The following is a 23,126-nucleotide window of genomic DNA, read 5'->3' on the forward strand; positions in this document are numbered from 1 at the left end:
GATTAGAGACTTAAATGTTAGACCTAATACCATAAAAACCCTAGAAGAAAATCTAGGTAGTACCATTCAGGACATAGGCACGGGCAAGGACTTCATGTCTAAAACACCAAAAGCAACGGCAGCAAAAGCCAAAATTGACAAATGGGATCTCATTAAACTAAAGAGCTTCTGCACAGCAAAAGAAACTACCATCAGAGTGAACAGGCAACCTACAGAATGGGAGAAAATTTTTGCAATCTACTCATCTGACAAAGGGCTAATTTCCAGAATCTACAAAGAACTCAAACAAATATACAAGAAAAAAACAAACAACCCCATCCAAAAGTGGAGAAAGGATATGAACAGACATTTCTCAAAAGAAGACATTCATACAGCTAACAGACACATGAAAAAATGCTCATCATCACTGGCCATCAGAGAAATGCAAATCAAAACCACAATGAGATGCCATCTCACACCAGTTAGAATGGCAATCATTAAAAAATCAGGAAACAATAGGTGTTGGAGAGGATGTGGAGAAATAGGAACACTTTTACACTGTTGGTGGGATTGTAAACTAGTTCAACCATTATGGAAAACAGTATGGCGATTCCTCAAGGACCTAGAACTAGATGTACCATATGACCCAGCCATCCCGCTACTGGGTATATACCCAAAGGATTATAAATTATGCTACTACAAAGACACATGCACACGTATGTTTATTGCGGCACTATTCACAATAGCAAAGACTTGGAATCAACCCAAATGTCCATCAGTGACAGACTGGATTAAGAAAATGTGGCACATATACACCATGGAATACTATGCAGCCATAAAAAAGGATGAGTTTGCGTCCTTTGTAGGGACATGGATGCAGCTGGAAACCATCATTCTTAGTAATTGTAACTTTATACCTGTTAACCTCTTTCTATTCCTCCCCCTTCAGTCTCTGGTAACCACTGTTATACTCTCTGCTTATATCAACTTTTTTTCCTTTTAGACAGAGTCTAGCTCTGTCACCCAGGATGGAGTGCAGTGGCGTGATCTCAGCTGACTGCAACCTCTGCCTCCTGGGTTCAAGCTATTCTCCTGCCTCAGCCTCCCGAGTAACTGGGATTACAGGCACGTGCCACTATGCCCAGCTAAGTTTTTGTAATTTTAGTAGAGATGGGGTTTCACTATATTGACCAGGCTGGTCTTGAACTCTTGAACTAAAATGATCCGCCCCCCACTTGGCCTCCCAAAGTGCTGGGATTAGAGGTGTGAGCCACTGTGCCCTGCCCCCCCCACCCTTTCTCTTCTCTTCTCTTTCTCTCTTCCTGTCTTTCTCTTTCTCTCTTTCTCTCCTTCTCTCCTTCTCTCCTTTCTCTCTTTCTCTTTGTTTCTTTCTTTCTCTCTCTCTTTCTCTCTTTCTTTCTTTCTTTTCTTTCTTTCTTTCTTCCTTCCTTTCTTTCTTTCTTTTTCTTGTTACTCATTTGAGTAAGACCATGAAGGGTTTATCTTTCTGTATATGGCCTGTTCACTTAACATAATATCTCATGGTTCATCCATGTTATTGCAAAGGACAGGATTTTATTCTTCTTTTAATGGCTGAATAATATTTCATTGTGCATTTGCACCACATTTTCTTTATCCATTTATCTCTTCCTGTACATTTGGATTGATTTCATATCTTGGCTATTAGAAAGAGTGCTGCAGTAAACATGGGAAAGCAGCTGTGTTTTTGACACATTGATTTCCTTTCTTTTGGATATATTACCCAATAGTAGAATTGCTAAATCGTATGACAGCTGGATTTTTAATTTTTCAGGAACCTCCATACTCTTCTATAGTGGCCATACTACTTTACAATCCCATCAACAGTATATATGTGTTCCTTTTTCTTCACATCCTCTCCAATACTTGTTTGAGTTATATTTTTTGTCTTTTTGGTTATAGTCATTTTAACTAGAGTGTGGTGGTATCTCATTGTGGTTTATATTTGCATTCCCTTGATGATTAGTGATGTTGAACATCTTTTTATGTACCTTTTGGGCATTTGTATGTCTTCTTTTCACTAATGTCTATGAAGGTCTGTGGCACGTTTTTAAATTGAATTGTATGTTTGTTTTATTTTCAGATTTCAAATTTCTTTTATACTTGATATTAACCTCTTGTCATAATGTATCATTTGTGAATATTTTCTCCCATTGTCTACGTTGTCTCTTCACTATGTTATGTCATTTCATATGCAAAAGTCTTTTAGGTTGATGTAATCTCATTTGCCTGTTTTTGCTTAGGTTGCCTTGGCTTTGAAGTCTTTCTGAGTCCAATGTTGTAGAGTATTTGCCCTGCTTTCATCTAATAGTTTCATAGTTTAGGGCATTACATTTAAGTCTATAATCCATTTTGAGTTGGTTTTGTATGTGATGAGAGTTAGGGGTCTAGTCTTACTCTTCTGCATATGGATACTCAATATTTCCTGTACCATTTATTAAAGAGATTTTCTTTTCCCCAAAGTGTGTTCTTGACATCTGTGTTGAAAATCAGTCAGCTTTAGGTGCATGAATTTATTTACAGACTCATTGGGCATATTGGTCTACATGTTTGTTTTCATGCCAGTATAATGCTGTTTGGGGTACTGTAGCTTTGTAGTAAATTTTGAAGTCAGGTAGTGTGATGCCTTGAGCCTTGTTCCTTTTGCTCAGCATTGCTTTGGCTATTCAGGGTATTTTGTGATTCCATGTACATTTAGTTTTTTTTTTTTTTTTCTATTTTTTTGAAGAATGTCATTGGTATTCTGATAGAAATTGCACTAAATCTATAGGTCACTTTGGGTAGCATGCCCCTTTTAATAATATTCTTTTTTTTTTTTTTTTTTTTTTTTAAGATCAAGTCTTGCTCTTGTCACCCAGGTTGGAGTGCAATGGCGCAATTTCGGCTCACTGCAATCTCTGCCTCCTGGATTCAAATAATTCTCCTGCCTCAGCCTCCCAAGTAGCTGGGATTACAGGCACCCACCACCACGCCCAGCTAATTTTTGTATTTTTTTTTGGTAGAGACGGGGTTTCACCATGTTGACCAGGCTGGTCTTGAACTTCTGACCTCAGGTGATCCACCCGTCTCAGCTTCCCAAAGTGCTGGGATTAAGTCGTGAGCCACTGTGCCCGGCCCATTTTAATAATATTCTTCCAATATATAAACACAGTATATTTTCATCTATTCACGTGTATTTCATTTTTTCATCCATGTTTTATGATTTTCAATGTAGAGATCTTTCACTTTTTTATTTAAGTTTATTGCTGGGTATTTAATTTTTTGTAGTTATTTGTATGCACAAAAAAGTATTTGACAAACTTTAACTTTCTTTATAGTGAAAACTCTAAGCAAATTATGTATAGAAAGTATGTATCTCAACACAATAAATATGACAAACCAGTGTTAATATACCAAACAGGGAAAAGATGAAAGCTTTTTCTCTGAGATCTGTAACATGATAAGGATACCCATTTTCACCACTCCTATTCAACATAGAAGTCCTAGCCAGAGTAATTAGTCAAGAGAAAGAAATAAAAGGCATCCAAATTGGAATGGAAAAATGAAATCGTCCTTGTTTACAGACAATATGACCTTGCATATAATAAAAACATAAACATGACACCAAACAGCTGTTAGAACTAATAAACAAGTTCTGTAAAATTGCAGGATACAAAATCAACATAGAAATATCAGTGGCATCTCTGTATGCTGATAGAAAACCATCTGAAAAAGAAAATAGAAAATACGAGTTACAGTAGCTATGAAAAATAAGTCAGTCCATTTTGAGTTCATGTTTGTAAATGTGCAAGGTAAGGTCCAACTTTATTTTTTCCCCTGTGGATTTCCAGTATTCCCAATCCTATTTGCTGAAGAGACTGTCCCTTTTCTCATTATGAATTCTTGGAACTCTTGTTGAATATAAGTTTACTATATACACGAGCATTTATTTCTGGACTCTTCAATCTGTTTCATCTTTTATTTATCTTTATGTCAGTAGCACACTGTTTTGAGTACAATAGCTTTGTAGTATATTTTGAAATCTGAAAGTATGATGCCTCTTTGTTTTTCTTTCCCAAGATTGTTTATCCATCTGTGGAAGATTGTTTATCCATCTGTGGTCTCTTGAGATTCCATAGACATTTCAGATTATTTTAATACTTGTGCAAAAAGTTCCATTAATATTTTGATGGAGAGTACATTGAATCTGTAGATCACTTTAGGTAGTATTGACATCTTAACAGTGTTGTCTTCAAAATCTTGAACAAAAGTATGTTTGAGAGTTTAATTTCCACATATTCTTGGACATGCCATTTTTCTTTCTGTTCTTCTAGTTTTATTCTGTTGTAGTAAGAAGTGATGCTTTGTGTTACTGTCATCTGCTTAAATTTGGTAAGACTTTTTTTGCAGCTTAACAAGTTGTCTATCAGTGATAATGTGCCATGTATGGTTACGGATATTGTGTATTCTGCTGTTGAATGGTTAGTTCTGTATATGACTGTTAGGTCTAATGGTCTGTAGTGTTGTTCAAGTCCTCTGTTTCCTTACTGATCTTTTGTCTCTTTTATTCTTTCCGTTACTGAAAGTGGAGTATGAAAGTCTCCTACTACTGTTGTACTGCTGGCTATTTATTGCTTCAATTCTGTAAAAGTTTGCTAGTTGCTGTATATATTTGAGAGGTGTGATGTTGGGTGCATATATGTTAATATTTATTATAGCTTCCTGGACAATGAACCCTTTTATAATTACATAACGCTCTTTCTTGTCTCTTGTAATATGTTTTGATGTAACATGTATTTTAACTAATATGACAGTATTTTACTTTGCACACTATTTTTTTCCATTCTTTCATGTTCAGCTTCTGTGTGTTCTTAGATCTGAAGTTGGTCTTCCCTAGAAAGCATGGAGTTAGATCTTGTTTCTTGAATTTATTCTGCCAAATTATGTCTTTTGAATTTATTCATTTATATATAAAGTAACTACTGAAAGGTATGACGCACCATTGCATCTTGTTCAATTTTTTGTTTTAGGTCTTTTATCTATTTTGGTCCTGTCCTCCTCTCTTGCTATCTCCCTTAGTGTTCTGTTGATTTTTGTAATGACATGTTTTAATTCCTTTCCCACATCTCTCTGTGTATCTATTATAGGTATTTGCTTTATGGTTACCATAGATATTATGTAAAACATCTAAAAGTTTTAACAGTTTACCTCAAGCTGCTAACCTTAATTGTATATAAAAATCCTGCCTCTTTATGAACTCTCCATTGTATTTTATTGATATCACAAATTATGTCACTTTATATTATGAATCCATTAGAACAGATTTATGGTTATTTTAAAGTGTTTGACTTTTCAAATCGATAGCAGAATTAAAAGTATTCTATGCACCATCATTATAATACAGAATATTTTATTTGTGTATATAATTACTGTTATCAGAACAGTTTGTATTTTTATATAATTTTGTGTTACTACTCACCGTCGTTTTATTTTTCCCTGTGAAGAACTGCCTCTACTTATCAGTTCTTTTAGAACAGATCTAGTGCATATGAATTCATTCAGCTTTTGTTGATTTTGAATATTCCTTATTTCAAAAATTTTAAAGGATAGTTTTGGCAGAAAACATTTTCTTGATTGGTAGTTGTCATTTTTAAGCACTTTGACTATATCATTCTTCAACTTTCTGACCTGTGAGATTGTTTGCTGAGACATTTGCTGGTCATCCTAGGAATGGGCCTTGCATATGCCAAATCACAGGTTTTGTTTTTTTTGTTTCTGTCTTCTAAATTCCTTTGTTTGTAACTTTTGAATCTCTGATTATAATGTGTCTTGTTGTGGGTCTCTTTGTGTTGCTACTAGTTAGAGTTGGTAGAGTTTCATTAAATTTTAGGCCATTTTCTCCCTCAAATTTGGAAAATTCTCAGCCATCATTTCTTCAAATAAAGTTTCTACTCTTTTCTCTCTCTTTGTGTTTTAGAATTCCCGTTATGAGTAAATTGGCCTATTGGGAACAGGCCCCCAAATCTGGCCATAAACTGGCTCCAAAACTGACCGTAAACAAAATCTCTGCAGCACTGTGACATGTTTGTGATGGGCATGATGCCCACACTGAAGGTTGTGGGTTTCTGGAATCGGGGCAAGGAACACCTGGCCCACCCAGGGCAGAAAACTGCTTTAAAGGCGGTCTTAAACCACAAACAATAGCATGAGTGATCTGCGCCTTAAGGACATGCTCCTGCTGCAGATAACTAGCCATAACCCATCCCTTTATTTCAGCCCATCTGTTTGTTTCCTGTAAGGAATACTTTTAGTTAGTCTATAATCTATAGAAACAATGCTTATCACTGGCTTGCTGTCAGTAAATATGTGGGTAAATCTCTGTTCGGTGCTCTCAGCTCTGAAGGCTGAGACCCCTGATTCCCCCCTCCACATGCTGTATTTCTGTGTGTATGTGTCTTTAATTCCTCTAGTGCTGCTGGGTTAGGGTCCCCACGACCGAGCTGGTCTCAGCATTGGTCTACTTGATAGTATCCCATTAGTCTCTTAGACACTCTGTTTTTTTCTTTTTGCTGTCCTGACCATATACTTTCAAATGACCTATTATCAAGCTTGTTGGGTTATTTTTCTGTTAGATCAAGTCTGTGGTTGAACCCTCTAGTGAATCCTTAAATTTAGTTATTTTTCAGCTCCATACTCTGTGTTTTTACAGTTTTAATCTTTGTTCATAAGCTCATTTTCTTCATGCATTTTTGTCTTCTTTTGTTTGTCTATGTTCTTCTTACCTCGTTGAGCATCTTTAAAATAGATATTTTGCTAGGCACAGTGGCATGTGCATTTAATCCCAGCTACTTTGGAGGCTAAGGCAGGAAGATCGCTTGAAGCCAGCCTGGGCAGTATTGCAAGACCCTGTGTCAAAGGTTTTTTTTTTGTTTTAAAATTAGTTGTTGTGGCATGTGTCTGTAGTCTCAGTGACTCAGGAGGCTGTGTCAGGAGGATTGCTTTACCCTAGGAATTTGAGGCTAGGCTACATTGAGCTATGATTGTACCAGTGTACTCCAGTCTGAGGGACAGAGTAAGACCCCATTTTTTTCTGTTTCTTTTTTTTTTTTTTTAATATATTTTTGACTTTTATTTTAGATTCAAGGTATACATGTGTTGGTTCATTACATGGGTATATTGCAAGACACTGGTTTGATGACTGAATGATCCCATCACCCAGATAATGAGCATAGTGCCCAACAGATAGTTTTCTAGCCCTTGCTTCCTCCCTTTACTGCCCCCTATGAGTCCCCATTGTGTCTTTTCCCCATCTTTATGTCCATACGTACCCAATGATTAGTTCCCACTTATAAGAACATGGTCTTTGGTTTTCTATTCTTGTGTTAATTTACTTAGGATAATAGCTACATTCATGTTGCTGCAAAGGACATGAGTTTTTGTTTTTTTTTTATGACTGCATAGTATTCCACAGCATATACGTACCACATTTTCTTTAACCAGTCCATCACTGATGGACACCTAGGCTGAGTTCACGTTTTTACTATTGTGAATAGTGCTGTGATGAACATAGGAGTGCACTGACTTTTTGGTAGAACAATTCATTTTCCATTGGGTGTGTACTGAGTAATAGAATTGTTGGGTCAAATGGTAGTTCTGAGTTCTTTCAGAAATCTCCAAACTTGTTTTTCACAGTGACTGAGCTAATTTACTTACATTCCCATCAGCAGTGTATAAGTATTATCTTTACTGCTGGCACTTGCCAGCATCTGTTTTTTGACTTTTCAATAATCACTATTCTGAGTGGTGTAGATGGTATCTCAGTGTGGTTTTGATTTGCATTTTTCTGATGGGTAGTGATGTATAACATTTTTTCATATGCTTGTTGGCTGTTTGTATGTCTTCTTTTGAGAAGTGTCTGCTCTTGCCCTTTACCCACTTTTTAATGGGTTTCTTTTCTTGTTAATTTAAATTTCATATGGATTCTGGAATTAGGCCTTTGTCAGGTACATAGTTTGTGAATGTCTTCTCCCATTCTGTAGGTTGTCGATTCTGTTCACAGTTTCTTTTGCTGCGCAGAAACTCTTTAATTAGGTCCCATTTGTCAATTTTTGTTTTTGTTACAATTGCTTTTGAAGACTTAGCCATAAATTCTTTGCCAAAGTCAATGTCTAGAATGGTATTTGCCAGATTTTCTTCTAGTATTTTTAGTTTTTTTAGGTTCTGAATTTAAATCTTTAATCATCTTGAGTTAATTTTTATATATGGTGAAATGTAGCAGTCTATGTTCATTTGTCTGCATGTGGTTAGTCAGTCATCCCAGAACCATTTATTAAATAGGGAGTCCTTTCACTATTGCTTGTTTTTGTTGACTTTGTGGAACATCAGATGATTGTGTGTGCCTCTATTTATTTCGGGGTACTCTGTTCTCTTCCATTGGTCTATATGTCCTTTTTTTTAAAAAAAAATGTTTTTCTTTATTTCCTCAAAAAAAAAAGATGGGGGATACATTTGCAGAACATGCAGGTTTGTTACATAGGTATATGTGTGCCATGGTGGTTTGCTGCACCTATTGACCCATCCTCTATGTTCTCTCCCCTCAACCCCCAACCCCCACCAGGCCCTGGTATGTGTTGCTCTCCTCCCTGTGTCCATGTGTTCTCATTGTTCAGCTCCCACTTTTAAGCGAGAGCATGCAGTGTTTTGGTTTTCTGTCCCTGTGTTAGTTTGCTGAGGATGATGGCTTCCAGCTTCATCCATGTCCCTGCAAAGGACATGATCTCATTCCTTTTTATGTCTACATAGTATTCCATGGTGTTTATGTACCACAGTTTCTTTATCCAGTCTATCACTGATGGGTATTTGGGTTGGTTCCATGTCTTTGCTATTATAAATAGTGCTGCAACAAACATACATGTGCATGTGTCTTTATAGTAGAATGCTTTATATTCCTTTGGGTATATACCCAGTAATGGGATTGCTGGGTCAAATAGTATTTCTGATTCTTGATCCCTGAAGAATCACCACACTGTCTTCCACAGTGGTTGAACTAATTTACATTCCAACTAACAGTGTAAAAGCGTTTCCATTTCTCCACAGCCTGGCCAGCATCTGTTGTCTCTTGACTTTTTAATGATTGTCATTCTGACTGGCAATCATGGACTCAAGTCCATCTTGAGTTAGTTTTTGTATAAGGTGTAAGAAAAGGGTTCAGTTTCTGTTTTCTGCACATGGCTAGTCAGTTTTCCCAGCACCATTTGTTAAATAGGGAATCCTTTCCCCATTGCTTGTTTTTGTCAGGTTTGTTGAAAATCAGATGGTTTTAGATGTGTGGTGTTATTTCTGAGGTCTCTGTTCTGTTTCATTGGTCTATATATCTGTTTTGGTACCAGTACCATGCTGTTTTGGTTACTGTGGCCTTTTAGTATAATTTGAAGTCAGGTAGCGTGATGCCTCCAACTTTGTTCTTTTTACTTAGGATTTTCTTGGCTGTATGGGGTCTTCTTTGATTCCATATGAAATTTAAAGTAGTTTTTTTTCTAATTCTGTGAAGAATGTCAATGGTAGTTTGATGGGAATAGTATTTAATCTGTAAATTACTTTGGGCAGTATGACCATTTTCACAATGTTGATTCTTCCTATCCATGAGGATGGAATATTTTTCCATTTGCTTGTGTCCTCTCTTATTTTCTTGAGCAGTGGTTTGTAGTTCTTCTTGAAGAGTTCCTTCACATCCCTTGTTAGCTGTATTCCTAGATATTTTATTCTCTTTGTAGCAGTTGTGAATGGGAGTTTATTCATGATTTGACTCTCTGCTTGTCTATTGTTGTTGTAAAGGAGTGCTTGGATTTTTGCAAATTGATTTTGTATCCTGAGACTTTTCTGAAGTTGCTTATCAGTTTAAGGAATTTCTTGGCTGAGATGACTGAGTTTTCTAAAGATAAAATAATGTCATCTGCAAACAGAGACAAATTGACTTCATCTCTTCCTATTTGAATATGCTTTATTTCTTTCTCTTTCCTGATTGCCCTGGCGAGAACTTTGAATACTATGTTGAATAGGAGTGGTGAGAAACGGCATCCTTGTCTTGTACTGATTTTCAAAGGGAATATTTCCAGCTTTTGCTCATTCAATATGATATTGGCTATGGGTTTGTCATAAATAGCTCTTACTATTTTCAGATATGTTCCATCAATACCTAGTTTATTGAGAGTTTTTAACATGAAGGAATGTTAAATTTTATCAAAGGCCTTTTCTGTATCTATTGAGATAATCATGTGGTTTTTGTCTTTGGTTCTGTTTATGTGATGGATTACGTTTATCGATTTGCTTATGTTGAACCAACCTTCCATCCCAAGGAAGAAGCCAACTTGATCATGATGGATAAGTTTTTTGATGTGCTGCTGGATTCAGTTTGCTAGTATTTTATTGAGGGTTTTCACATGAGTGTTCACCAGGGATATTAGCCTGAAGTTTTCTTTTTTTGTTGTCTCTCTTCCCAGTTTTGGTACCAGGATGATGCTGGCTTCATAAACTGAGTTATTGAGGAGTCCCTCCTTTTCAATTGTTTGGAAATAGTTTCAGAAGGAATGGTACCAGCTCCTCATTGTACTTCTGGTAGAATTCGGCTGTGAATCCATCTGGTTCTGGGCAATTTTTGGTTGGTAGGCCATTATTACTTCAATTTCAGAACTTGTTATTGGTCTATTCAGGGATTTGACTTCTTCCTGGTTTAGTCTTGGAGAGTGTATGTGTCCAGGAATTTATCCATTTCTTCTGGGTTTTCTAGTTTACTCGTGTAGAGGTATTTATGATATTCTCTGGTGGTAATTTTTATTTCTGTGAGGTCAGTGGTGATATCCCCTTTATCATTTTTTATTGTGTCTATTTGATTCTTTTCTCTTTTCTAATTTGTTAATCTAGCTAGCAGTCAATCTATTTTGTTAACTTTTTCAAAAAACTAGCTCCTGGGTTCATTTATTTCTGGGGGGGGTTTTCATGTCTCTATCTCCTTCAAGTCTGCTCCGATCTTGATTATTTCTTGTCTTCTGCTAACTTTTGGATTAGTTTGCTCTTGCCTCTCTAGCTCTTTTAATTGTAATATTAGGGTGTTGATTTGAGATTTTTTTAGCTTTCTGTTGTGAGCATTTAGTGCTATAAATTTCCCTCTTAACACTGCTTTACCTGCATCCTAGAGATTCTGGTATGTTGTCTCTTTGTTCTCATTGGTATCAAATAACTTCTTGATTTCTGCCTTAATTTCATTATTTTACCAGGAGTCATGCAGGAGCAGGTTCTTCAATTTTCGTGTAATTTTGTGGTTTTGAGTGAGTTTCTTAATCGTGAGTTCTAATTTGGTTGCAATGTGGTCTGCGAGACTGTTTGTTATGATTTAAGTTATCTTGTATTTGCTGAAGAGTGTTACACTTCCAATTATGTGGTCAATTTTAGATTAAGTGTCATCTGGCACCGAGAATAATGTATATTCTGTTGATCTGGAGTGGAGAGTTCTGTAGATGTCTATTAGGTCCACTTGATCCAGGACTGAGTTTAAGTCTTGAATATCCTTGCTAATTTTCTGTCTCGTTGATCTGTCTAATATTGACAGTGGAGTGTTAAAGTCTCCCACTATTATTGTGTGGGAGTCTGTGTCTCTTTGTAAGTCTCTAAGAACTTGTTTTATGAATATGGGTGCTCCTGTACTGGGTGCATATATATTTAGAATAGTTAACTCTTCTTGTTGAGTTGTTCCCTTTACCATTATGTAATGCTATTCTTTGCCTTTTTTGATATTTGTTGGTTTAAAGTCTATTTTATCAGAGACTAGAATTGTAACCCCTGCTTTTTTTTTTTCTTTCTAATTGCTTGGTAAATTTTCCTTTATCCCTTTACTTTGAGCCTATATGTGTCTTTGCACATGAGATGTGTGTCCTGACAGCATACCAATTGGTCTTGACTCTTTTCCAATTTGTAAGTCTGTGTCTTTTAATTGAGATGTTTAGCCCATATATATTTACGGTTAGTATCATTATGTGTGAGTTTGATCCCATCATCATGATGCTATTTGGCTGTTTTGCACACTAGTTGATGCAGTTTCTTCATAGTGTCATTAGTCTTTATGCTTTTGTGTTTTTCCAGTGGTTTTTACCAGTTTTTCCTTTCCATATTTAGTACTTCTTTCAGTAGCTCTTGCAAGGCAGGCATGGTGGTAATGGAATGCCTCAGCATTTGCTTGTCTGGAAAGGATTTTATTTCTCCTTCGTTTATGAAGCTTAGTTTGGCCGGATATGAAATCTGGGTTGAAAATTATTTTCTTTAAGGATGTTGAATATTGGCCCCCAATCTCGTCTGGCTTATAGAGTTTCTGCTGAGAGGCCTACTGTTAGTCTGATAGACTTCCCTTTTTAGGTGACCTGGCCTTTCTTTCTGGCTGCCCTTAACATTGTTTCCTTCATTTCGACCTTGGAGAATCTGATGAGTATGTGTCTTGGGGTTGATGTTCTCATGGAGTATCTTAGTAGTGGTCTCTGTATTTCCTGAATTTGCATGTTGGCCTGCCTTCTAGGTTAGGGAAGTTTACCTGGATAATATCCTGAAGTATATTTTCCAGCTTGTTTCCATTCTCCTCATCTTTTTCAGGTACTCCAATCAATCATAGGTTCAGTCTTCTTGTGAAGTCACGTATTTCTTGGAGGCTTTGTTCATTCTTTTTTATTATTTTTTTCTCTAGTCTTGTCTACATGCCTTATTTCAGCAAGGTGGTCTTCAAATGCCGATGTCCTTTCTTCTGCCTGGTTGGGTTGGCTATTGATACTTGTGTGTGCTTCATGAAGTTCTCATGCTGTGTTTCTCAGCTCCATCAGGTCATTTATGTTCCTCTCTAAACTGTTTAGTTAGCAGCTCCTCTAACCTTTTATCAAGGTTTTTAGCTTCTTTGCATTGGGTTAGAACATGCTCCTTTAGCACAGTGTAGTTTTTTATTACCCATCTTGTGAGGTCTACTTCTGTCAAGTCTTCTGTCTCATCCTCTGTCCAGTTCTATGCCCTTGATGGAGAGATGTTGCAATCATTTGGAGAAGAGACACTCTGGCTTTTTGGGTTTTCAGCATTTTTTTGTTGATTCTTTCTCCTCTCTGTGAGTTTGTCTAGTTTTGATCTTTAAGGCTGCTGACCCTTGGATGGGGTTTTTGTGGGGGCTTTTTGTTGTTGTTGATGCTGTTGTGTTGCTTTCTGTTGGTTTTTCTTTCAATGGTCAGGTCCCACTTCTATAGGACTACTGTGGTTTTCTGGGGGTTCACTTTGGCCCTGTTCATCTGGTTCACTCCTGTGCCTGGAGATGTCACTCAGGGAGGCTGGAGAACAGCAAAGATGGTGCTTGCTCCTTCTGGGATCTGTGAACTCGGGGGGCACCAACCTGATGCCAGTAGGATTGCTGTTGTATAGGGTGTCTGACAACCCCTGTTGGAGGGTCTCACCTAGTTGGGTGACACATGGAATAGGACCTGTTTAATGAAGCACTTTGTCCCTTGGTGGAGGGGGTGTGCTTCCCTGGGGAAAAACCCACTTGTCTGGGCTGCCTGGATTCCTCAGAACTACCAGGAGGAAAGACTAAGTCTGTTGATCCGCAGAGACTGCCGTCACTCCTCCCACTAGGGGCTCAGGCCCAGTGAGATCTGGGTTCTTTCCCTGAGCCTCTGGCTGGAGTTATTGGAGTTCCTGCAGGGAAGCCCTGCCCAGTGAGGAAGGATGGGACAGGGTCAGGCCTGAAGAGGCACTCTGGCTGCAGTCTGCCCCAGCCAGTGTGTTGGGCTGTCGGAGACACATCTTGGGACCAAGCCATGCAGCCTCCTTGACTCCAGGAGGGGAAAAGCACAGCCTGGAGCTATAGAGGTGAATGTTGCCCTTCCCTCACCCTGGGAGCTTAGCATGTTATGCAGTTGTGAGTCCCAGTGCTGGCTGCTGCCCCTCTGCCAAGGAGCTCAAATGGCTTAGACAGCAGGCAGATGCAGCTGTGGTGCTTGTCGCCCCTCCCTGCAGGCGCTCTGTAGGCTTAAGCAGATTCCAGCTGAGAGACTGTTGAGAATCTGTGCAGCCGCAGGGTTGGGATGCTAAGCCCCAGTGGCATGAGTTCATGAGTAGGATCTTCCGATCCGTGGGTTGTACAGTTCCCTGGAAAAAGCATGATTTTTCTGGTTGGGTAGCACACTCACTCACTGACTCCTTTGGCTGGCAGGACAGGTCTCTCCTCCCCTATGTGGCTCTCAGGTGGGCTGCTGCACCACACTGTTGTTATTTTCTCTGTGGATCATGCCAGCCTCCTAGTCAGTTCTGATGGGAGAACCTGGATACCTTGGTTGCTGGTGAAGGATTCACACACTTACTATGATTCTTTTCAGTGGGAGCCTCTGAATGCTACTGCTTCTGTTCAGCCATAATGACCCCACCCCGTGTGTGTATTTTTGTGCCAGTACCTTGCTGTTTTGGTGACTGTAGGCTTATAGTATAGTTTGAAGTTGGATAATATGAAGCCTTTGTTTTTTTCTTTTGTTTAGGATTGCTTTGGCTATTTGGACTCTTACTTAGTTCCATATGAATTTTAGAATAGTTTTTTTCTAATTCTGTGAAAAGTGACATTGGTAGTTTGATAGGAATAGTATGGAATCTCTAGATTGCTTTGGGCAGTATGGCCATTTTAAAGATGTTGATTCTTCTTTGAGCATGGAATGTTTTTCCAATTGTGTTGTCTATAATTTTTTCAACAGTGTTTTATAGTTCCCCTTGTAGAGATCTTTAACCTCGTTGGTTAGATCTATTCCCAGGTATTTGGTTTTTTTCTTTGTGTGTGTGGTGATTGTAAATGGAATTATGTTCTTGATTTGGCTCTCAGCTTGCATGTTATTGGTGTATAGAAATGCTACTGATTTTGTACTTTGATTTTGTATCTTGAAACTTTACTGTTCCTTATCAGTTTTAGGAGCCTTTTGGCATAGTCTTTCCAGGTGTAGAATCTTATCAGCAGAGATGATATTACTTTCTTCATTTCCTCTTTGGATGCCTTTTATTTCATTCTCTTGGTTGATTTTTCAGGCTAGTACTTCCATTACTATGTTGAATAGAAGTGGTGAGAGTGGGCGTTCTTCTCTCATTCTTGTTTTTAAGGGGAATGCTTCCAGCTTTTGTCTAGTTGGTATGTTGGCTGTGGGTTTCTCATAGATGGTTCTCATTATTTTGAGGTATGTTTCTTTAATGCTTAGTTTGTTGAGGGTTTTTTTTTTTTAAAAATCATTAAGGGATGTTAAGTTTTATCAAAAGCTTACCTCATGTATATTGAAATGGTGATTTTTTTTTTTTTGGAGACAGAGTCCCACTCTATCCCCCAGGCTGGAGAGCTCACTGCAACCTCCGCCTCCTGGGTTCAAATGATTCTCATGCCTCAGTCACCAGAGTACCTGTGACTACAGGAATGTGCCACCACACCCAGCTAATTTTTGTATTTTTAGTAGAGACAGGGTTTCACCATGTTGGCCAAGCTGGTCTCGAACTCCTGGCCTCAGGTGATCCACTGGCCTTGGCCTTCCAGAGTGCTGGGATTACAGGTGTGAGCCACTGTGCCTAGCTTTTGAATTTTAATTCTATGTGGTAAATCACATTTTTAAATTTCCATATGTTAGACTAACCTTTCATTCTAGGAAAAAAGCCTCGTTAACTGAGGTAAATTAAGTTTGAGTGTGCTGCTGGATTTGGCTTGCTACTATTTTGTTGAAGATTTTTCTGTCTGTGTTCATTAGAGATATTGTACTGTAGTTTTCTTTGTTCATTGTGTCTTTACCAGATTTTGGTAACAGAGTGATGTTGGCCTCATAGAATGAGAGGGGAGGAGTCCCTCCTTATTTTTTGGAATAGTTTCAGTATAATTGATACTAGCTCTTCCTTGTACTTCTGGTATAATTTAGCTGTGAATCCATCTTGTCCAGGGGTTTTTTGGTTGGTAAATTTTTTATTACTGATTCAGTATCAGAACTTGATACTAGTTTGTTCAGGGTTTCAGTTTCTTCCATATTCGATCTTTGGAAATTTTATGTTTCTAGGAATTTATCCATTTCCTCTAAATGTTCCACTTTATGTGCGTAGAAGTCTTCATAAGTCTCTGAGAATCTTTTGTATACCTGTGGGGTTGATTGTAATGTCCCCTTTGTTGTTTCTGATTGTGCTTATCTGGATCTAATGTTTTTCTTTGTTAACCTAGCTAGTGGTCTATCAATGTTGTTTACCCTTTCAAAGAACCAACTTTTGGTTTTGCTGATGCTTTGTATGGAATTTGTGGTCTCAGTTAATTCAGTTATCTGATTTTAGTTATTTCTATTCTTCTACATTTGTGCTCAGCTTATTTTTCTTTTTCTAGTTTCTTTACAAGTGATATTATATCATTAATTTGAGATCTGACTTCTTGAAGTAGGCATTTCGTGTTATAAGCTTCTTTTATTGCGGCTTTAATTGTGTCCCAGAGATTTTGGTATGTGTTTTCTCTGTTTTCACTAACTTCAAATAACTTTTTAATTTCTGCCTTGATTTCATTGTTTACTCAAAAGGTCTTGAGGAGCCAATTGTTTAATTTTTATGTATTTCTGTGGTTTTGAGAGATCTTCTTGTTGTTGTTTTCTGTTTTTATTCTATTTTAGTCCAAGAGTATGGTTGGTATGATTTTTTTCTTCTTAATTTATTGAGACTTGCTTTCTGGCTGAGCATATAGGGTCAATCTTCAAGTATGTCCTGTGTGCATATGAAGGATGTGTGTGTTCTGTGGTTGTTGGGTGGAATATTCTGGAGATGTCTATTAGGTCCGATTGGTCTATTCTGTAGATGCCTGTTAGGTCCAGTTGATCGTTTGGAATTGATGTCCAAAGTTTCTTTGTTAATTTTCTGCCTCAGTGATCTAATGATGTCCATGGGATGTTGAAATACCTCACTGTTATTATGTGGCTAATTCTTTTCTCAGGACTAGAATCACTTGTTTTATGAATCTCAGTGCTCCAAAGTTTGGTGCTTAGGTGTTTAGCATATGGAAGTATTCTTGTTGAGTTGAACCCTTTATCATTATGTAATACATCCTTGTCCTTTTGTATGGTTGTTGGGTTAATATTCTCATTTCTTAAAGAAAACATACAATGCCAGTTTCAGTTTCTGGATTCATCCCAGCACTTTGAGAGTCTGAGGCTATGGGATTTCTTGAGGCCAGGAATTTTTGACCACCCTGAATGACCTAGCAAGACCCTGTTTGTACAAAGAATTAAAAAAATTATTCAGATGTGATGGTGTGTTCCTGTAGTCATAGCCACTTGGGAAAGTGAGGTAGGGTGACTGCTTTAGGCCAGGAATTCGAGGTTTCAGTGAGCTATGATTGCACTGTGACCTGGTGACAGTGCAAGACCTTGTCTATAGGACGAAGATAGATATTTTAAATTATTTTAAAATTAGTTAATAGATTTCTACTTCTGTAGCTTCACTTGTATGTTAATATGTTAGTTAATAGATTTCTACTTCTTTAGATTCACTTTCATTTTGGTCCTTTTATTGAGCCATGTGTTTTGGTTACTTTGATGTTTTGTGATTTTGTTGATATTTTGATCAAGTAAGAAACAGCTACCTATTCTGTCTATTATGGAATGAATTTGTATAGGTGAAAACTGATACCCGTCAGGCACTCTAGTCATTCTGGGAGATTCTTCATACTGTGGTCAGGATGTTTCTTCTCCAGACTACTGTGTGTATTTTCCTATTAAAAAGGTTTGTTTTTTTCTTTTTCTCTTAGGAGCCTTTAATCTCCCCCTTTGGTAAGTGTCATAGGCACTACTATCTCTCTGTTGTTGTAACAAGCATTCATCTTTGTTCTCAGTTGACCTGTTATTTCAACTATGTCACCATTTTCTCCTGCACCACATATTAAAGGAAGCAATGGCCAGTCTTTAGATCGCCCCAGAATAATGCAGAACTTTGGACGTATGTTTTACTCCTTTTATTTTTCTTTCCAGAGAGTGAAACAGAATGCGAAGAGTTTTTGTGTAACTGCACTGTGCCATGGTGCACAAATACAATGAAGTTTCTTCCTTCTAAATGTGACCATTCTTGGCTTTGTGTTCACCTAGGTGATGCAAACTCAACTGACTTTAGTCACCCTATTACATTTAAGTGCATATATCAATTGAGAAAACAAAAGGGCCTCAAGTTTTTGATTCAACTATCATGGTGTTCTCTATGTGGTATAATTTGTGTATTAGATTTATAAAGTATTTTCACCTGAATTTAGTAATTGGAATTTTTAAAACTTTTGGTATCTTTCAGATATCTTTTCTCATGATACTCAAGGCCTCTTAAGAAAGAAGCTCATAGAAGAATCATTCCAAAAAGTGATATTGGATGGATATGGGAGCTATGGCCCTCAGAATTTAAACTTAAGGAAAGAGTGGGAAAGTGAGGGTAAGTGTGAAGGTCGCAACAGATATTATGATGGACATACAAAATGTAAGACAACTACCTATAACAAAAACATCACTGTTACAGGAGGTCAAAAACATGAAAAAACTCAATCTGTGTCAGTTGCTTTTTCTAAACCATGTGTTTCTGTAAGTAAATGCTGACATCAATTTTTGAAACATACCTTTTCTTTAAAAGGAAATTTGGATAATCCAAATAGTGACTTAGTCCATGTTTCAAATAATCATTTAAACCAATTAAAATGTAGAATTGGAGTAAATGTTGGGTCAAATATTTCTGAAAAGGAGAGATTTAAAAATGAGGAGGTGATTTCTAAATATGATCAATTTGATGGGTCCTTTGTTAAAAGTTTGTTTCACCAACAAATAACACCTCGTTCTGCCTGTGATCAATATAGACAGGTCTTCATTCATCATTGCTTAATCAATGTCAGGGAATAGATAATTTGGGAAAACATCACACATGTAATAAAACTTTGACAGCCTTTAAGCAAGACTCTACCTTAAATAATTACCAGTATATTTGTATTGCAGAGAAAAATCAGTACAATAAATCTGATACAACATTAAGCCAAGGCATAAGCCCCAGAAGACATCAGAAAACTCATTTTCTACAGAACCATTACAAATGTAAAAAATGTGAGAAAGCCTTTCATGAATGCACCAACCATGTCCATCAGAGTATCTTTATTCAAGAAAAGTCTGCCAAATGTAATAAGTGTGTGGAAACTTTTATCCAGTCATCAAAACATACTCAGCCTCAGAGAATCCATATTGGAGAAAAGTCACACAGATGTAATAATGGTGAGAAAATCCTTAGTAAATTGTCAAGTCTAAGAATACATGAGATAATCCATAATGAAGAGAAACCTTACAAATGTAAAGAATGTGACAAAGCCTTTAACCATCGTTCACACCTTACTCAGCATCAAATAATTCATACTGGAGAGAAACCATACAAATGTAAAGAATGTGGCAAAGCCTTCAATTCTAGTTCATATTTTACTCGACATCAGAGAATTCACACTGGAGAAAAACTTTACAAATGTAAAGCATGTAGCAAATGTTTTACTCATTCTTCAAATCTTCTTGTGCATCGGAGAATTCATACTGGAGAGAAACCTTACAAATGTAAAGAATGTGGTAAATCATTTAAAGTGTCTTCAGCCCTTACTCAGCATGAGAGAATCCATACTGGAGAGAAACCCTACAAATGTAAGGAATGCAGCAAAGCCTTTAACTGTAGGTCGTACCTAACTAAACATCAGAGAATTCATACCGGAGAAAAACTTTACAAATGTAAATCATGTAGTAAATCTTTCTCTCGTTCCTCAAGTCTTATTGTCCACCAGAGAATTCATACTGGAGAAAAACCCTATAAATGCAAACAATGTGGCAAAGCCTTTAATTGTAGTTCACGCCTAACTCAACATCAAAGAATTCATACTGGAGAGAAACCCTACATATGTAAAGAATGTGGCAAAGCCTTTAACTGTAGTTCATCCCTTACTAAACATCAGAGAATTCACACTGGAGTAAAACTTTACAAATGTAAAGCATGTAGCAAATCTTTCTCTCATTCCTCATGTCTTTCTGTGCATCAGATAACTCATACTGGAATGAAACCATATATATGTAAGGATTGTGGTATCTCCTTTAACCGGTCTTCAAACCTTAGACGACATCAGATGATTCATACTGGAGAGAAACCCTACAAATGTAAAGAATGTGGCAAATTGTTTAATCGATGCTCAACCCTTACTCGACATAAGAGAATTCATACTAGAGAATTTCTATAGTTACAGTAAATGTGAAAAGAGTTTTATCCAAAATTTAGAACTTAAAAATCACCATAGAGTTTATAGGGAAACAACTTACAGATTGAATAAATGGGAGGAAGTATTTAATCAGAACTCAAATCTGAATGTGTCAGGACTTACACAAAAAAGGACTAAAGTCCCCAGACTTTAAAATTAAATGAGAGTATTTGTTATGGAAGATTACTCTAAAGCCAAAGCAGTTATTTATTTTGTTACGTGTTTCAAATGAGCAAAAGCATTGACATTTGGACAAGTAATTATTCAGTGAGCACATTATTTGTATTGAAAACATTTGAAATTTGTATAAAGCAAATTATAATTCAATTCTCAAGTTTTTATACCTTAATGCTTAGTGTTTACATAAAAACATATAGTCTATTTTTTCTACATCAGAGCTATGAGAGGTTGTTCTATAGTAAATGAATATCATTAATACCAATTTATTTTCATGGAAGTTTAATGGCAAATGTAAAATACATGAAGAAAATCTTAAAGAGGCTCTTTGTGTTTGAATCATAAAATAGTAATGTGTGTAAGCATATAGTACATATTTAGGGCATTATTATTCTATACTAAAGTAAAAGAGGAATATTCTGAATTTATTTATTACATCAATTGTTCCTTAAGTAGAAAAACACTGGTCTGTTATTTAAAATACTGGCAAACCTCTATAGTACAATGAAGTAGTAATCTTGAATATTATTTGATGTGTTAAAAATAAAAACATCTTCACAGATATCAGAGGAAAGTGAAAACTCATATCTGAAAGATTGTAAATATGCTTTATATCAATTTTCCAGAGGACTTAAACTTCTAATAATATTGATAATATTCTCATGGTTACTATTTTGTATTCTTGCCTGCTTTTTGTAGCTACTGGTGTACTATGACAGTTATAATAAAGATTATATGGGGGTATACTTAAAAGTCATACTTTTAAAATCCTGAATCATTGTTTATAAAATTTTATTCAATATTTTTCTTTGCACATACCCTTTTTCAGTCCAATTGAACACTTAGAGATTTTTCTTTGCTTTCACTTGCATTGAATGGAATATACAGATGTATTAAGATAGAAAGAAAAAGGTGTAAGAGAACTATACAGGCAGAAATGCATGTGTGTGTACCTGTCTTCAAATGGAAAAGAAAATGATGGATCACAACAGGAAATTTGAGAACTATTGATTTATTACCAAACTAGAAACCTCACAAATTCTCAAAGCTAAATTAGTTTCTCATTGCACACTGAATTTTTCTCTCATAAATCTAATGTCTTCTGGGTTCAGACTGTATCCCATACAAATCCTTTTTTCTTGCCTATGATTCATGTAAGAAGAATTATGTGATTTTCTTATTTCAAAGCTTATAAAATATTGCTTATAAGTTCTCATGGATTTTAAGAATGTTTTTATAAAATTTAATGGTGCTGTCCGGGTGTGGTGACTCACACTGGTAATCCCAGCATTTTGGGAGGCTGAGGCAGGTGGATCACCTGAGGTTGGGAGTTCAAGACAAGCGTAGCCAACATGGTGAAACCCTGTCTCCACTAAAAATACAAATATTAGCTGGGCATCATGTCCCATGTCTGTAATCCCAGTTACTTGGGTGACTGAGGCAGGAGAATCACTTGAATGTGGGAGGCAGAAGTTGCAGTAAGCCAAGATCACACCACTGCACTACCAGCCTGAGTGACAGAGTGAGGCTCCATCTCAAAAAAAAAAAAAAAAGATTTAATGGTGCTTAGAAATTAATCTGAATACATGAGTAACTCTACAGTGATCTATTTAGTTACAATACAAAATTCTGACCAATTAGTTGACGTAGTGCCAAAGATAAATAAAAAATCTTGAAAACAGCCAAGACAAAGTAACAAATTACATAAATGGAATAAATAATATAAGTGCAGTCTAATATGTCATGAAAAGTAATCATTGTAAATGACAATGGAATTACATTTTTAAATTTCAGATAGGAAAACCTATTATCAACACGAGATTCTGTATTCAGCAGAATTCTTTAAAAAATGAAACCAAGCCACAGTGAGATATCACACACCTATGAGAATGGTTAAAAAAAAAAAAAAAAAAATTTAATGGGAGTACCAAGTGCTGGTTAGGATTTGGAGCTACTCAAGTTAGGAATGCAAAATAACATAGTAACTTTGGAAAATAGTTTGACCATTTTAAATAAAGTTAGTCATATACTTATTATTTGAACTAGATGTCCCACCCCTAACCAACCATTTATTATACAAAACTGAAAACTAGTGATTAAAACCTGTTTGTGGATATTTGTTGCCACTATATTCATATTTGCAAAAAGCTGGAAATAAATCTTATGTTCCTCAGTAGGTGAGTGGATAATAAACTGTGATATGTCTATACAAAAGAAGTGTGTTGTTAACAAAAAGGAAAAAACAATTGATCTCCACTACTACATGTATGAATCTTAAATATTTTTCTCTAAATTAAGGCTGTCAGATCAAGCAGGCTGTATATTACGTGATTCTATTTTATCACATTGCATGAAAGATTACAGGGATGGAAAATGATTAGTGGTTGCCAAAGAATGGGAGGAGGACAGGCATTGATTACAAAGGGGCAACAAGAAAAAGTTTGGAAACAGTTTAGTGTGGTACCGTGGAAATAGGTATGTGACTACACAGTTGTCAAAACCCAATGAACTGTACACCACAAAGAGTAATTTTACTCAATGCAGTTTTAAAAAATTAATCAGTGTGTTGGGGAAATTCAGATATAATGCAGACAGTGACAAATGAGTCTCATTGTATTACAAATTATCTGTCATCTGGCTGGGTGCA

General features: G+C 36.6%; 1 protein-coding gene across 6 annotated transcripts in view; it reads left to right on the forward strand.

Moving 5' to 3' along the window:
• The window catches only part of LOC111525661 (zinc finger protein 726-like), a 55,866-nt gene extending 34,174 nt beyond the window's left edge, over positions 1-21,692 (forward strand). For all 6 annotated transcript variants that reach the window (XM_023191158.1, XM_023191159.1, XM_023191163.1 and 3 more), the window contains 2 exons: positions 18,334-18,468; positions 19,020-21,692. In XM_023191158.1, coding sequence (XP_023046926.1) covers positions 18,334-18,468; positions 19,020-20,284 — 1,400 coding nt within the window. In that variant the 3' untranslated portion in view covers positions 20,285-21,692. The remainder of the gene's footprint in view (positions 1-18,333; positions 18,469-19,019) is intronic.
• The last annotated feature ends 1,434 nt before the right edge of the window (positions 21,693-23,126 follow it).

Source organism: Piliocolobus tephrosceles, chromosome 17, assembly GCF_002776525.5.
Source record: "Piliocolobus tephrosceles isolate RC106 chromosome 17, ASM277652v3, whole genome shotgun sequence".
Taxonomy (NCBI): Eukaryota; Metazoa; Chordata; class Mammalia; order Primates; family Cercopithecidae; genus Piliocolobus; species Piliocolobus tephrosceles.